The 17,164-nt window shown below is 34.8% G+C and overlaps 1 protein-coding gene across 15 annotated transcripts in view; it reads left to right on the top strand.

The window, feature by feature from the left end:
- Positions 1–4,976, top strand: part of LOC119643732 (twitchin) — a 100,988-nt gene extending 96,012 nt beyond the window's left edge. For all 15 annotated transcript variants that reach the window (XM_038043186.1, XM_038043180.1, XM_038043185.1 and 12 more), the window contains one exon: positions 3,989–4,976. In XM_038043186.1, the coding sequence (XP_037899114.1) occupies positions 3,989–4,620 (632 nt within the window). In that variant the 3' untranslated portion in view covers positions 4,621–4,976. The remainder of the gene's footprint in view (positions 1–3,988) is intronic.
- Positions 4,977–17,164: the final 12,188 nt, after the last annotated feature.

Genomic DNA, 17,164 nt, shown 5'->3' with positions numbered 1-17,164 from the left:
GATTGCGGCATGCAGGCGTTTTCGTGCTTCTGCGTTCTTTTCGTTAGGTCTCAGTAAAACTGTGCCGATATCTCAGCTGGCAGTACGTCTGTTTTTCTTCAACACTGCTGCCGAAGATTCGTTTACTGCCAGAGTTAGGGCCACTTCTCATTGTGTCCCTCTGGAGTGGCTTTCAGAACTCCAATAGCTTTAAAAAATCTGCAACGTTTTCACCTTTGCAGAAATAATCGACGGCTTCATCAATTCGAGGTAACTCTTCCTCAGCTACGACTTTAAGAGCCGAGCTTTCTCATTGTATTATTGCTAGCACCGCCGTCTTCAGCCATTCCGGCGTCTCTTTCCCCTTATAGGTAAGCAAGCGCAAATCGTGGCGAAAAGTGCAGCCAAAAAACTGTGGTTGCAAAAACTTTACTTGTGCTGGGTACGGATCTTATCCAGGAGGCCACTTCGTATCGCCGCAGTTGGTTGCCCTTCCATGATGTCTTGGGGTAGTCGACTGGGACAATTCCTATCCCAGTCAACTCCCTTATACGATCAGTTCCCTGCAGTTCCAGCCGCTGGGCGTTTAGGTGGTTTGCCCGGACTAGAGGCGGAGGGGCCGTCCAGCCTATCACACTTGCAACCAATCTGGAGTTTCACAAATTCAGAGGCTACGCGAGTCACCCTTTCGCGTTTGCGAGCCTCCTGCAAGATCATGATACCTTTGATCAGAGCCTGCGGACGACGGCAAGCGGCTCCACTTAGGCTCTTCTTTCTGCCGTGGAGAAAGACGCATCGTACGACACTAAGTTTAATATAGGACTATAACACTAAGTTTAATATTTAGCTCTGCACTTCCTGGGTCACAATATTGGACTCCGTTTATTTAATGGATAACTACAGGCAGAAAACCTTACCAGGTTCAACGACTTGTAAAATTTAGATTTTCTAAAAAGTTGGAACTTTGCTCGTCATTTATAAACTACAGCAGATTAAACTATAAAGCTTTCTACATACACCCCTGGGGCGATAGCAAAGTACATGAACAAAAATAATAGGTTATTAATTGTTTTATGTGAATGCTTGCAATATTTCAGATCTTCGGATAGCTCTTAAAGTATATTGTTGATCAGTATCAAATTCGTAGTTGACCTAGGCACGTTCGTCTGCCGGCACATGTGCCTACGCCCATGTATGAAATTAGCATTCTTCGCGTTTCGAAAATCGGGATATCCGTTTTAAATTTACTGAAACTTTGCAGTAAGTTAGTAACAAAGTAGGCGAGCGAGATAGAGAACATGTTTACACTAGACTGTCTTGTAAATAAATTGAAAAGCAAGAAAAAATTGGCGTTTTTAGCATTATATTATTTATATTATTATTATAATTTTTTTAATTTTAGACTAATGAATTGAATTCTTAGACTAAAAAAAGAGACATTGAGCACATTTATATTATATATTTATTTATATTTAAAATGACAAAGGATTTCATAAACATCCTACTGGAAATCTCGAGTACCTGTGCGAAAATTGGCATAATCGCCCAGGCCTACTAAGTTTCATAACATATGGAAATTTCATTTTTTTACCTTTTCGCTTTTTTAAAATATTGTTTAAGACAAAGATGGTGAGTTTTCGTATTTTAATGCAAAGCGATTTTTCAAGACTCTCGAATGTCTCCACCTTCCACAATAACACGAACATTTGATCTAAATCGTTTTCATTGGAACATTCTTTTGAGATTTGCGAAGAGGTAGTAGTCACTAGTGTCGACAAGAGTGTGAATAACACAGTAAGTAGGTCATCAAAGAGAACTTCAATGCAAACAACATTGCTAGCGCTCCAAATTGGTAGCGTGTTGTGTGCCCCTTTTCCGGGTAGCTGAAGCACAATTACAATATTCTTCCCTCTTATGGCTTTGTGCTGAACCTAAATTTTCGACGCGAGAAAAATTGGTAATGTAGCTCGCTATTGCGAGACACAAAATGCACAAGAACGTAATGAGGTAGTATCGGCGACAGGAGGATTTTGAATAAGTAAAAAAACATTTTTGTTGGATGGTTTGGCATTTTATCTGAAAGATAACTCTTCGCATCCAATACCTCTTATTCGAGAATGACTCCATGGGAGCTTTTAGATTGATGAGGAGCCTTCCAATTTCAATCCTGATTGTGCATCGAACTGTGAAGTAATTAAATGCAGCAATACTCCGTTAGCAATTTTCCCAGCCCATAGATTGTAGCGTCCGCAAATAAACCTTGAGCTTGCCACTAAATTGACGCAAACTTACAAAGTTGTCTTTTTCCATACGTTTCAACTCGAAAATGTCTGTATTCCGTGTCTGAAAATTGGAAAATTCATTATCAAACTACTCCTATAGCCTGACTATATAGATAACTAAAATGACGCTTATATATTAACATGATGCAAAGCGGCATTAAGACATATGTTATTGAAATTATGAGTGAGGGTATTCATCGTGGTAGAGACATGCTTGCACTATGCAAGTTAGTTACGCGACGATTTACGTTAACATACTAGACGTGGACTACGTGTAATATGACGTAAAGTATTGACGTAAAAATAAATATTTCATTATTAATGCTTAGAGCAAATATGGGATTTAAAAAAGGATATAGAATACCGGTTTACTTTACTTTATCAATTAGTTATATACGTTGTATGGGTTTCAAATTTCAAGTACATTTCAAGTGTATTCGAAATTTCGTTGATAATTAATTACTATAATTATTATTATAATTATTATAGTTAATTATTATAGCGATCTGCAGGATATAACAGTTCTTACGCGTCCCAGAAAGATATATCTTAGTTTTTTGTAAGTTTATCATTGTTTTCTATTTACTAAAGTAGGACAATATCCCTGCCATCGCTCTTTGCAAATTAGTTAGTGTATCACTTACCGTAAGGTCAGAGCCAAGAATTGTCTGTCATCAGCAAAAACATAAACATTTATAGATTCAAATTTCTACATGACATTTTCTTTAAATTTATTACTTCAAACGTTACTTGTTTCCTATTTTATTGTTGGAACTGAATAAGTATTTTGTTTGGACTTTCGAAGAATTAAACAAGCAAAGTTGATTTTCAGAGAAAATGGAAATGGCGGAAATTTGTTTTATCTATACAAAAGAATAAAATCAACCACTAAATATTTATGCACAATAAGATTATTTTGTAGTTAGGTTTCCACTACAATTTTTTTTAAAAGCAAATAATTTTGTTTTTGTTTAATTGCGTGGGCTAAACATATATTTTATTTGCACTTTGGAATGAGCGTGCCGCCACAATTTATGGTTAAAGTATCTGATATAAATACAGTATATAAATTTTCCATTGTTAAAAAATAAACCAATTGCTTAATTTGTACTCACTTTGATTATTCGCGGCGCTGCTAACCAATTTCTTTGTTTTTAATGTGTTAAGTAAAATGTTAAACATGTTAAGTACAATTAATCACGAAACTCACATCGCATTTATTTATATTAACAGTTAAAGTGTGCGTTTAATTTGTTAAACAATTTTAACTACTCACGAATATGTAACGAATTTGCGCTTGGTGAAAATTAAACCTAGTACCGAACGTATTTTTATTTAAGTAACTCGGGGTCACCAAGTGCTTTGCAAGTTTTTTTGCAATTTTTTAAGCAATCCATTGCAAATGCTATGGTTATGGTTTCGACAAGCCGTGGAGCTTTTGGCAGACGTTTATTAAAGCTTCACGAAAAGGTTTTTAATGATGTCCGAGACGCGCATATTTTAAAGATTAATATTCCTCTTACTCTTTGCACTCTTTGGCAGCGCCTGGATTTTAATAATCAGAGTTTTTTTTAGGAATATATAAATCTATGGATCAAATTCAGTCTTTAGAGAAAGGTATTAGGACTAAACTTAATATGTTATAAAAAATTCGGAGGCGACAACCTTTGGATTTTATTGATCGAACATTTTATATACTTTCCATATCTTTTTGATATTTCTTGTAGCTTTGGAAAAAAGTTCTGCAAAGCGGCTTATAAGCAGCGATAAACCACCAAAAATTGTTAGCCATCTAGAGTCCCGATTTGTAAAAGACGGTGACGCTGTTGTTTTGGCCTGCCGCATAATTGGAGCCAAGCAATTTGCTGTAATCTGGCTGCACAACAATAAAGAGATTAAGCCAAGTAAAGACTTCCAGTATACAAACGAAGCCAATATATACAAATTACAGATAGCTGAAATTTTCCCCGAAGATTCGGGCACATACACTTGCGAGGCTTTTAATGATGCTGGTGAATCGTATAGTACTTGCACCATTAATGTTGTCGTCCCCGGAGAGGACCCTAAACAACCAATGTTTGTCAAATTCCCCGCATCCAATACAGTCCAAGAAGGCGAAAATGTCAAATTTGAATGTGAACTTCAAGATGAACCGCTTCAGTTGGCTTGGCTTAAGGATGGAAAGCCAGTAAATGAAGCCAATCCACGGTATACATTTACTAAAGAGGACGCTAAGCGCTATACCTTAATGATCAAGAAATGTGCATTGGAAGACGTAGGCCAGTATCAAGCGAAAGCTATCGGCAAAAAGGGAGAGACATTCGGTTCATTTTCAGTAAACGTATTTAGCTCCGTTTAAACAAGTTTTATGCAAATAATTGAATCACTTTGTTGTATGCTTTGTTATTAATTAGTTTATTATTGCTTTCATTTGCTTTTCCGTCTTTTCCCTCAAACATGTGCCACTAAATTTGAAGGTTGCTTACCCACAAAAGCAGATCATTTTATTAGTCCATGACCTGTTTACGAACTCTCTAACAATTTAGTATATTAATTGTAGTATAATCGTGTTTTTTCGATAATGCTTTTATAATTATTCTTAATATTTTTTTAAAATGCGTGTTCAAAACAGTGACACTTTTATACCAAGCATCCTCAAAACTCCAGCACATTGTATGTCAATAACTATATATGTAACTTATTAAAAGAGCCTCCTCAAATATTTATATATGTATCTCTACGCGCGTAATATACAACCACATAACGATATCTAAAATTTAAGAGGTTATCTTTGTGTACATGTGGATAAATTGAAAATAGTATAAACATATAACAATAAACATCGTTTTAATATAAAAAATTAAAATTGTAAATTGTGCTTTTTTATGTTTTTAAATTAATTTATATCATTCATTCTTTTAGGCGACTTCAGGCAAATTTAGAAAAAATCGCGTAAATTAAGTGCATTAAGCAATGTTGCTTTAATAAACTTTAAAAAGTCCGATAATGAGAATAAATGGTAGACATCATATAGGATCTTGCAAACAACTCTGAGCGGGTTAAACAGCTTATAATTATATTTACATTGACTAAGCTTAACAAAGGTAAAGTGTCTAGAAAAGCGAGTCAATAGCACCATTTATTACTTTGAAGGGGAAGGAAACGCCAGGCACAAATCTACGTTTCTCGATAGACGGTAAGTACAATAGAGGCAACCTATTTTCGTAGGGAGTAAGAGAGGCAAATCGGATCCCAATTCAAATTCCTAAGGGTAAACAGCAAGAATTGCTTTTGAACAGATTCAAATGAATCTACATAGCACCTATATGAAGGAGACCACACAATAGAGGTGTACTCGAGTATAGGTCTAACCAAACACATGTACGGCCTTTTCGAAATGTAGGGATCATCAAGTTCTTTGGACCGCCTCTTTATAAAACCAAGCGCGGACCTAGCTTTGCTTATCGAAAGCTCAATATGCAAGTTAAAACGTAACCTATGGTCAAATAGAACGCCTAGATCTGTGATCGAATCGACGTCCTCCAACTTATGCGAACATATGAAATACTGAATAAGGAATGATTTTCTTTTTGAGAAAGAAAGCTTCTTACATTTACTCAGAAGATTCAAAGAGCACCATGCAACAAAATTATCCAAGTCACTTTGAAGTTGATATGATTGCGATTCAACACAGAAGGGAGAAAACAGTTTCACATCATCACCATACATTAAGATCTGACTGGAATTAACTACCGATGGATGATCGTTAATGTATAAACTAAATAAAATGGGATCTAATTGGCTGCCTTGAGGTACGCCGGACGTAACGGGGAATTCATCCGAGGTGATGAAGTTAAACAAAACCCTGAAGAATCTATTGTGCAGATAAGAGCTTATCCATTTCACTAAATAGAAAGGGAAGTCACAGGCGTCGGGTTTAAAGATAAGTAGTCTATGGTTAACCATATCAAATGCTTTGCTTAAATCAGTGTACATTACATCTGCGCAAGAGCCACTAGAAAAAGCCAAACAAGACAAACAAACTCTAATAAATTGGTGACCGTAGATCTTCCTTTCCAAAAGCTACGCTGGTGTGGAGAAATATACGTATTAATGGCAAAGGCCACAAGCAAAGTCACAATTCGCTCAAACAGCGTAGATAGGACAGTCAACTTGGCTATACCTCTGTAGTTCTGAACAAGTTGTCTACTTCCACTTTTGTGGATAGGAATAAGAAAAGTACTCTTCCAACACAAAGGGAAAACACCTAAATTCAAGGACATGTTAAAAATCTTAGAGATAACAACATATAACTCGACAGCGCAAGCTTTAAGTACACATGATGGAATTCCATCAGGTCCAGGCGCACAACTATATTTTAGAGAACTCAACCCATTAAAAACGTCATCTTCAGCAATAACCAAATTAGGAATTGAAACTAAGTTAGTTATAGGATATGGGTAGTTTGCGGATAAATCGGAATTTAAAAATTATTTAGGATTAGCGAACAGAGAGGATTTAATGAACTGAAGGTATCTGCAATAATAGTGGTGGTTGGAGAAGTTAAATCTATGCCTTGCCACGAAATAAGCGAAATAGTCAAGAGCAGAGCCAGTTTTCGAATATTTTTTGAATAGCGTGTTTTTCCTGTTTTTGTAATATTTAATTGTCCTATTAAACCACGGAGGACGCCTGCTTCGAGCTTGGCACTGCTTGATCGGAACAGATGCAGCAATAGCTAGATTTAAGGTATTGTAGAATGATGACAATAACCTTTTCAATACTTCCGGTTGAGAAATCAAGCCTTATATGTGAAAGGTGATATTTCAGAAATACAATATTGATTTTATGAAAATTGTTATATTTATTTGAAAAAGTCTGATTTGGAACATTAAAACAGTTCAATAAACCATCATGTTTGCGATGAAAGGAAATACACATTGCTGGATCATAAGGATCCTCAGGTAAACTAAAAGGTGGACAACGATTTACACTAATCTCAGGGATATTGGCAAAGCAGAGATCAAACAGTCTACCATTACAATTCCTACTTACAAACTTATCTCCCATTTTATCAAAAAATTATAAATCAAATGCCTCCGTTAGGTCTGGAAATATAAGTGAAGCTTCATTGTGCCGGCAGTCTATGTGACCCACTTAAGATTAATGGTTTGACATATAATAAGCAAGAGAAAGGAAATTTTAAGGATTATCATTCGTTTATCAACGATCTCTGGGTATGTATGTTAATTTTTGAAGCAGTTATAATTGCTCCTACTTGAGTGTGCAACTTATGCGCTAGTTCGGTATAGATCATCTTGCACTTTCTAAATCATCACATCTTTCTAACTTATTTGGAATTTCCAAATGTTCATAAATTCCCACACTAGAAAAGTTGCATATACATTGCTCACTTGTTTGAAATCTCTAAAAACGGAGCAGCTCACATGGAAGCTATCATTTAATTACCACAATGTTAATTCCAGAAACGGAGTGTAAGTTTTCCAATATAATGCCAATAAATCATTGAGATATGCCACGAAATATACAAAATAACAAGTTTATTAAAACACATCGAAGATGCTATTATAACAATTACTACAATTAGTATAGTCTTTGTAAAACAAAGATTAAACAACTATTTCATACCAATGTAGACAAAAATTATAGCCGCCAATAATAATGTATACAATATTGTTAAAAACCAAATAAAAACTAGATTATTCAGTAAAATGGAAAGAATAGAGAAAATAATCATAAGTGTAGATAGAATAATTACCAATACTAAATATATTGATCAGAATAAATTATTAAAAAAATTAAACTATTTTTACAAAAACCCTAAAAGCCTAGAGAATGAACAGCAAAAGAATGCCCAGAATATCACTAAAAACACAAAGGAAATAGTGGAAAATTTTAATATAGAATTAGCTGCTAAAGCCATAGTCAACATATGGGAATGGAAAGACTAGAATGCAAAATAGAAAACGGTAATAAGAAATTAACAATCGAAAAGGGTCAAAAATTTGAATGTACGCGTGTGCGATGCAATGGATGTCCAGACGATGATATGAAGAACGGTTATCAAAGCTAAATTTCAGAGATTATTCAATCAGTTTGAAATATCACATATATTCCAATACACACACAAAGAGCTACTGGAAGAAAATCCAAATGATGTAAAGAACAACTCGTCTATATGCTTTTATACAATGACGAAGAAGAAAAAAAATGGAAACTAATTGAAGAGTTTCATAACAGTTACCGAGAAAGACATCAAGTGTTAAGAAAAACATTCAGAGTATTAAGTCAGAGATTTATAAAATTCGAAACAATTTGCATAGATACAGTAGGTGCAATAAAATTATCAAACAAATGAAAACACATACTTGCAGACCAATATGGGTTGCCTAAATATCTTAGCTAAATCAATCAACAGCAAATGCGCAAATACTATTGCCAAGGTCTTAATAGTCGATTTTATACTAAAATGTGGACACTTTAAAATACTAAAATTAGATAGAGATACAAAATTTACAAATGACTTTATGAAAGAAATACGTGTACCACTAAATATGCAACAAAACATGTACGCCTGGCATATTCAAAACAGTTAAAATCTTAACTATAACAGAAATGTTTACTCTTATTATTAACTTTTCACGTTTGTACATATAAGATCATGTATTTGAAACGGGTCATATTTCGTAAGTTTCCCATATTCTTGCTGCCATATAATTTTGTTTTGTTTTCATAAAAAAATGTTCGAGACTATAATTTTAGTATAACCATGCTTATTGGTTTACAATGGAACATTTGAGGGCTGAAAGGAAAGGGAAAGCGACGGTTTATTTACCGGGATTACGGCAATTCAGTTATCTAAGATTATGAGAATGATGTGCTTAAGATCGTCACAAAAAAACTAACATGTCGATGACTTATTTGTAACGCCATTAGAATGGGATTTCATTTTCTTATTACTTTGAAAAATTATTTTAGCCAAAGCCCAATTTAATGACATAAGTTTGAATCCATACAAACTTAAGTAAAAAATAAAATAAATGCCAAAATATTAATTTCCTTTTATAATTTAAAAATAAAAGAAGCTATTTATTATTAATAAAAGAAGCTATTTATTATTAATAAAAAAAATATTATTATTATTATTAATAAAAGTTTAGCCACAAAATAAATTCTTGTAACAATAAGTGAACAGTTGGGGATGTTGCATTAATATTTCGTCTGACTAATCCAGTTGACATGTTATTAAAAAAAAAATTCTATCTGCAAATAAATACATATAATGTCATTGCCGTATCCTTTATCATCCGCTTATCAGACACTTTCTATGCTATCATCATGAAACCGTTGGGCTCACAATCCTATTTTCTATACACGGTAAAAAAAAAATTTTAAAAGTGGACATATGTATTGTAAGGGCTTTTGCCCATTCTCTGGTGCTGGGTAAGCTCAGCGGCACGAGAAATGTATGTTTTTATGTTTTGTTTTTAAAATTCAGAAACCTTCACTTTTTTTATTAAGTTCTCAATTTCACTTACAATCAGCATCAATAATACTATTCGCTTTGCCAGCTCAAAGCCAACCCGGGAAATTAAATTTCCTTTGAACTGCTTTACTCAGCATCGTAAACTAAAATAAGTTTAACTCGTAGCTTAACTTAACTAACTCTTCTCCCTTAACTAATTCTGTTGTTTTCGACTCCCCTCATTTTGACTCCCCTACTCGACCGGACCAGTCTGTTCCTTGATACGGACCGTCCCGCTAGCATCTACCAATCAGAAACGTCTGTTTCTGACTGGAGCTCCCCTATCTTCCGTCGTTTGTCTAGTGTTTTACCTTATCCTAATTCTTAACTTACCTTAGCCTAGCACTCCATCCGACGACTTTGGATTCTCACAGTATATAAATAGAGAAAAAGCCCATAAGAGAACTATTTATCTCGGCATTTTTTTATGGGCAAGATATACTTCGGGTAGGATCTCTGGTGAAATACAGGGCACATGATCATCGCATATTACTTAGTGTGCACACTCCTGGTCACATAATTTTTGTGCTCCAGAATTGGCAAGCACCTTTAGATATCCACCTTTTGGGCAACCTTCTTGTTTGACATCACTCAGAAATGTTCAATTTATTCCAACACGTATTACTATAAATTGACTTCTCAATATAGAGTAATGTATTGTTAAACCGAAAAACATATTGTTACATCTAGGTCAATAAAGGATGCCAGTGAATAAATCCTCTTCTAATAGCATCCACCTATTGTTAAACCCCAGTACATAAAGCATATGCGAGAATAAATCCTGCTGTAATTGCAAATACATCTTTCATTGATAAAAAATAATTGAAATAGTCTACAACATAGTATGTGAACTAAACAGATATGTCAAATAATAGCAATAGATGAGATTGATAATACCACACCTCCTACTGAAAATAAAACAATAAATCAAAGAGCTCATAAGGTTGCAGATGAATGAGAGATTTGGATTTCATGTGAAGTTGTTTATTATCTAAAAATTTTTCTGCTTTTTGAAACTCAAATAATTATTAATGAAGAAGTAAAATAAGCTCGAGTATCTATCTCTATTTGGTGGTGTGGTGTACGGTAAGTTCTGTTTCTCTTTAGAATGGTGATGAGCAATGGACGACAGACGGGATGTACCCCTAGGACCGTGTTCCAATGCCAGAAGATAGTTTAGACACGGTTAGCATACCGTCTTAGGAGAGAGATAACAGCCAGAGTCATTTTGAAAAGCACGAGAAAACTGAGTTGAATGAGCTTTTGTGGGACTCTTGTAGAAACTCCCGAACAAAGGATGAGAGCGGGGAAGGCATACGGCAAGGAGAGAATACTAAGCGAAGCCGGCCGTCGTCGTCTCGGAGCAGCATGCGCTTTAAGAACAAACGTAGGCACGTGGCGAGGGCTCGCCGCATCAGAGGGCGAGCGAGCCATGGGAGCGGTGGCAAGCCCGCTATACCGCCAGCAGCCGAAACTGCGCGGACCCACTGTAAAACCATAAAGAGCACAGTGGCTCAGACCTCCGGCAATGTCCTTACTTATTAAAATTTGGCAGAACGCGTTCGACTGGGAAATAGCGATATAACGTTCGCTTTTGCACAAAGTCACCAGTATTGGAAAATCTGAAGCCCAACCCTTAATTTTGTGGGTGCACAATCCCATGTAGGAAGCCTACCAAGAAAGTTCTTCTTTAAGGATAAAGAAATATAGATGGGTCGTTTCTTAATAGAATCAGAGAATCCAAAAGCTTAAATCGCAGGCCACGAGGTTTTTCAACGCGGCCAAGAAGTCCGAAAGTAGAGCAACTTACAAAGAAAACCTCACCGACCTGAGGCGTCCAAAGCGGGCTAGTGGGAGTCAGTATTATGAAAGCATATGAAGTCTTTCAAAGGCTGCACGTCTGCAAAAAAATCTAGCCAAAGGCCACGCGGACAGAATATGCGCTCTAAACAAGCAAACCGGTTGGTACACCGGGAGCCCGGAAAAAACTCATGGTTTCTTGCTGGAGATTCCGTGTTGGCCCTTGTGGCGTGGAACTAATCAGATCAGAGCAACACACGCCAAACCACATTCTCATCTCCAAGGGTTGCAACTTCCCCAACAATGCCTCTAATGCGGATAGTGTGCAATGTGCCATGTCAATCTTCTCACCTCGGAATGTGGCAGTACAAGACCGTCTTCACTCTGACAGAGCGCGGAAAGTTTGATTGCAGAACTAGCGAGGCTTTACAAAGCCTGTTGCTGAAACTAGTTTAAAATGGTCTTTATGTTAAATTTATTACCATTAACCTTAGTTTTTTTCTTCTCAAAACGATGAACAAAACTCTGACAATTTTATAAGAAAAGCTTACTTAATAAGCCATATATACCAATTTGGCTATCAAATCGAAAATCCACTACGATGGTAATTCATGACATAACTAACATCGCGGAGACCGCAACAGAAGTCAAGCAAGCGGCCTTATTTGCCTCGATTCATATACAGGCAGCTTTTGGTAACACGTCATTGAAAAAGCTACGGAAAATACAAGCAATCCGAACACGATTACGAACCGGATAATCACCGTAATGAATACTACATGCATTACGACTGAGATAGCAGAGACGTCATTGACTGTTACACTACAGTTTGTTCTCAAGAGAGTGTACTCTCTCTTCTAATCTAATTGGGTTATGCAGTCGAGCATTTACAAAAAGCCTTGTGCGTAATTCAAAACTGGGGCCACGACAAAGGATGAAGCATCAACTCTCACAAACTGATCCCTGAGGTAATTGAATCTACATCTTGCAATAGAGTAGTCGTACATTTTTATGGTATTTTAAAATGATGATGGTTCAGATAATGAATTAAAGCCTGGCATTGCGAGATCGCTATGTATAGATCTGCTGAATCTCCATTTAGTGATATTATTTCAAGAAGAGTAAGAACTTTGACATTCAAAATAAATTTCTTTACCTTCTCTGCTGGACTGTTTCAGCCAAGACTAACACTCTTTTAATTGCCAAAGTAAATTCAGCAAAAAGCGTGAATAGAACTTCTAAATGCTAAAAGTAACTCAGCGCGAAGCACTCATATTAATTGTTTTTTATTGAGGAAATATTTTTTGTTTATGTACTGGTTTTCTTAAGCTAAAATATTTACAAAGATGCTTACTCTAGCGACTTTATAGTACAAACATATATGATTGATAAAAGACACTAAGCTTAATTAAATGCTTGCATTTTTTTTTTCGTTTTTCATCAAATGCAAATGAAACATATTCATAAGCGTTTTATCCTTCTTTTCTTTTTTTTTTTTTTTTTTTTTGGAAGCACGCTAATCTATGCATACACTACAATTCATGTACCTTGTTGAGCCAAGACTGGCAAGCGCTTCGAAGGTTGGGTTGTCTAATCGGAACGGGTGTACAAATATCTGGGTTTAATGCATTATAGAACGATGAATGAATGAAGATATATAAAAATAAAGATAATATGGCGTTCATTTGATCGAAGTGAAACTTATACGTTATGACATTTATTTCGCCTCAAGGATGCTACGGCAATAACCAAACATAAGAAAAAATGAACGCGAAGAACAGGATGCAAATCGAAATCAGAAAGGAAGATCGAAAGACGCAAAATCAAGTAGTCGAAGTGAAACAGCCGTATACAAGAACAATAATGAGTGAGATTACCTATTACACAATTGCATGCACATGAAACTGAAAATCACAAACATGAAGTGAAGCTCAGCGAATTTACCATTGTTTTTATAAATTAAAATATTATCTTTAATATTTTATAAACGATATGATGTTGCTAAGATACACCAAGATGAAGGACGATGAGAGGCCGTGCTGTAGACCGTGAAACCGTCGGGAAAATATACAAGTCCTTAAATTGAAGTCTGTATGTACATATGTATGTAAAGCTCGTAACGTGTTAATGTAAGCTAAAAAGGATTGAGTTGGAAAGATTATAAATGTGTACGCGAAGGGCGGACAAGACTCAGACCTAGTATATATAAGTAATATTGGGGACTCGGACGATTATTGAACATACAATAATTATCGTAAATCCACTGGCCCTTTTCTGCTCCCTTTTCATTTAAGTTAATTTTAATATCTTTGCCATGTTAGCTGAATTACGACGAAGCAAGAATAAAGAAAGCCTCTATTTATTGATGTGTACATACATATACACGATTGTTTTTCTTTATTTTAATTCTTTGTACTATTCTTATCATAGGTTTTTTTATTTTTTCATTTTTGTAAGTACGTATATGCATGGTATTCATACAGCCACCCATTTGTCCATATATGCTATTACTTTTGTGTTTATGTTATCAGAGTAATCTACAATTATGCAACAGAGAACGATACTGTCTATGCTTGTCAGCGTATTTAGCGATGAAATTTCCAAGTAAAGATGACACTATGATCTAGCGCTTACATACATTTTCATTGCTCCACGCCTTTACGTGTTAAAATAGACACACATACATACATAGCTTAGTGTTTAAAAAAAAGCTTATAATACTTAGTATATAAGAAAGCTCACCATTAAACACAAGTTACGTCTTATTCTATATAGCCGTGTTCTGGTTCACGTGCCACAGCATCATTTCAATTATAACAAGCAAGAAAATTTAAAAATAATGTGCAAAAACCCTATATTAATGAAGTTGACTGTATATATTTTTCTTAATATAGACAGCACACATATAATTTGTTTTGCTTAGCTTCGTTTATTGACGCTATTTCTAATTCTTATATACCTAAGTTAAGCTTCACTTATTCATTGCACATTTACAAGCGTTACTTTATGATTGCATTGTCAATATACATGCCTACTAATTCTTCGTACACACTCTTATGCTTATAAACATATATATTCCTAATAAACACTGAATTCTTAATGGACAAACGCTTATTCTTCTACCTTCTAACAGGCGCTCTATTTGTTTTATGTACATGGAAATATAATGCTTGGCTAACTATTTTAGCTAAATCTATGATTATTTATGCTGCCTAGCTAATTTTTGCTTCGAGAAACTTCCACGTTACTTGAAATACATATGGTCTTCGTAACATAAACCACGTATTGTTTCTCATGCCTCTGTAAATTTTGCTGATGTGAAGTTAGCCCACTGTATCTAACCCACATTTTAGCAAAGACAAAAATGTGGGCTAACTTCACACTTGGGTTAGTGACTCTGCTAAGGTAATTGATAATTGAACGCTAGAAAATGATAAGAAAAACTAAACAAAAATAGAAATATAAGCTTAAATGAAGTAAGAAATTGTACAGAAATTTTATAAGAAACTAAAAAGAAATTCTTTTCTTGCGTTTACCATATAGTACATGTGTAGCGTTGACGAAAAGTTGCAATATATAAAGTTTGTAATAAAAATTTTTACAAGGACGCTAAAACCTATCAGAAAAACCTAATTTCATTACACTGGTATGGGTCCATCAGCTCGAAATTCGGCAAATTGGTTCTCTTCATATACCTAACTAAATTAGTTATAAAAATTTTTTTATAAATATGACATATACAGTTTTTTGATATATCTTAAAGGACGCTAAAACCTATCAGAAAATTTTATTTCCTAATTTTATTACCCTGTATGTGTTCATCCCCTCGAAGTGACTTTATTAGAAGAGGGAAAGCTTTGACGGTTAGACACGGTGAAAAGTGGTACTTTACAGGGAGACGCTTGTTCCTGTGGATGCCATGTTTTGAATTTCCTTGGGGAAATGTTAACGCAAAAAAGTGAACATATTAATTTTGTTCCTAACGAATACAGGTTGAAGTTTGTTTTGAAACATCCCGAGGACCTTAGCTATATTTGTATATGTTGTTCAAGATAGGTTAAAAATTAAAACTATGTATTACTTGCAAAAGACATATGCTTGAATTTTGCATAAAGACTCATCACTTAGAAAGTGATATTGACGGTAAATTTATATGTTTCAATGTAAGACGATGACATCTGTTCGTTTATATATTAAACCACTTCAATGATTTTTCCTACTTTTGATTATATCCTCTTGAGCGTCACAAGCGAAATGAAATTTGTATAAGTGAATTGATATAATTTCAAAATTTTGCAATCCCTCTTCATTTATAAAACAAATTGAAATAAATTTGGAAATTGTAATCCCCAAATCGTCATCTGCTTCCTCTACGGTTTTCCAAACTCTACGGCTCGAAAGTGGTACTTATTAATTATTTGATTTACTCATTGTAATTATCTTATAATTACTTTAGGTATTGCTTTTAAATAAAATAAGTTATAGGGCATAATCTTAGAATATGCGACGTCATACCGAAAATTCATAAACGGAATTTTTACCAATATAAATAATTAGAAAGAAAAAACAGGCAGTCAAGTGGCTACTAAGCGCACGCACAAATGCACACGAACATTGTTTCTATAGCATATAGTCTATTAGCCTATAGAATGTTTTGAACAAAATTGTACGCGATTCATGTTTAGAAAAATGACGGCAACTCAATAACAAGCATATATGAAAAAAAAAAACATTATGCTTATAAAATCAAACATATTATTAGCAAATAAAACAAAAGCATTATGTATATAAGTTTGAACATTTCATTAGCAACATTAATGCAACATTTTTTTTTACTGTCTTGTGTATATGGAGCGGACCGGTTTTTGGCGAACTTCGAGGTGATGGACCCATACCAGGGTAATGAAGTTGGGTTCTGCTGATAGGTTTTAGCATTTTTCACGACATATCACAACCCTCTAGTCTAAAAATGGTTATAACACGATTTTAACATTGCATTCGTACTTTTGCATGAGATTTACTAGCAATAACTAAGCATTTTTAGTTTTGTGTTCGTAATTAGCGACTTAGTATGTTTTATATGTGCACGTTTGCTAAAATTATTTAATTTTAATAGTTATTTTACTTTATTGTTGCTTATTTCGCAATAAATTCTAACTTAGCAAAGACATTTTAGTAAAGATACGAACCATAAAAATGTGGGTTATCTTGGGCGGCTATCTTCACTTCAGTTAAATTTTGCTATAGTGTAAACATAAGAATATACTCCCTTATTGTTACATATTACTAAAACCTACTTACTTTGCTAACCAATACGCTCACTATAAAGCATCCATATAATAATTCACGTGGCAGCTTGGAACAGACACGAGCATAGCTATAAGCAATATTGCAACGGTACAGCAATGATCGTGGAAGTTATAAAAGCGAGATGCACAACATTGACCGGACAGATTACCTATCAGTTGTTACTGCAACCAACCAGATATGTTCGTAAATACCAAATATATTTATACCCGTTACCGAGAGATGAGGAATATATTCATTTTGTCGAAAC

The sequence above is a fragment of the Glossina fuscipes genome, unplaced genomic scaffold (genome assembly GCF_014805625.2).
Source record: "Glossina fuscipes isolate IAEA_lab_2018 unplaced genomic scaffold, Yale_Gfus_2 61546, whole genome shotgun sequence".
In the NCBI taxonomy this organism is placed as follows: domain Eukaryota; kingdom Metazoa; phylum Arthropoda; class Insecta; order Diptera; family Glossinidae; genus Glossina; species Glossina fuscipes.
This window is presented reverse-complemented; position numbering and strand designations above follow the sequence as displayed.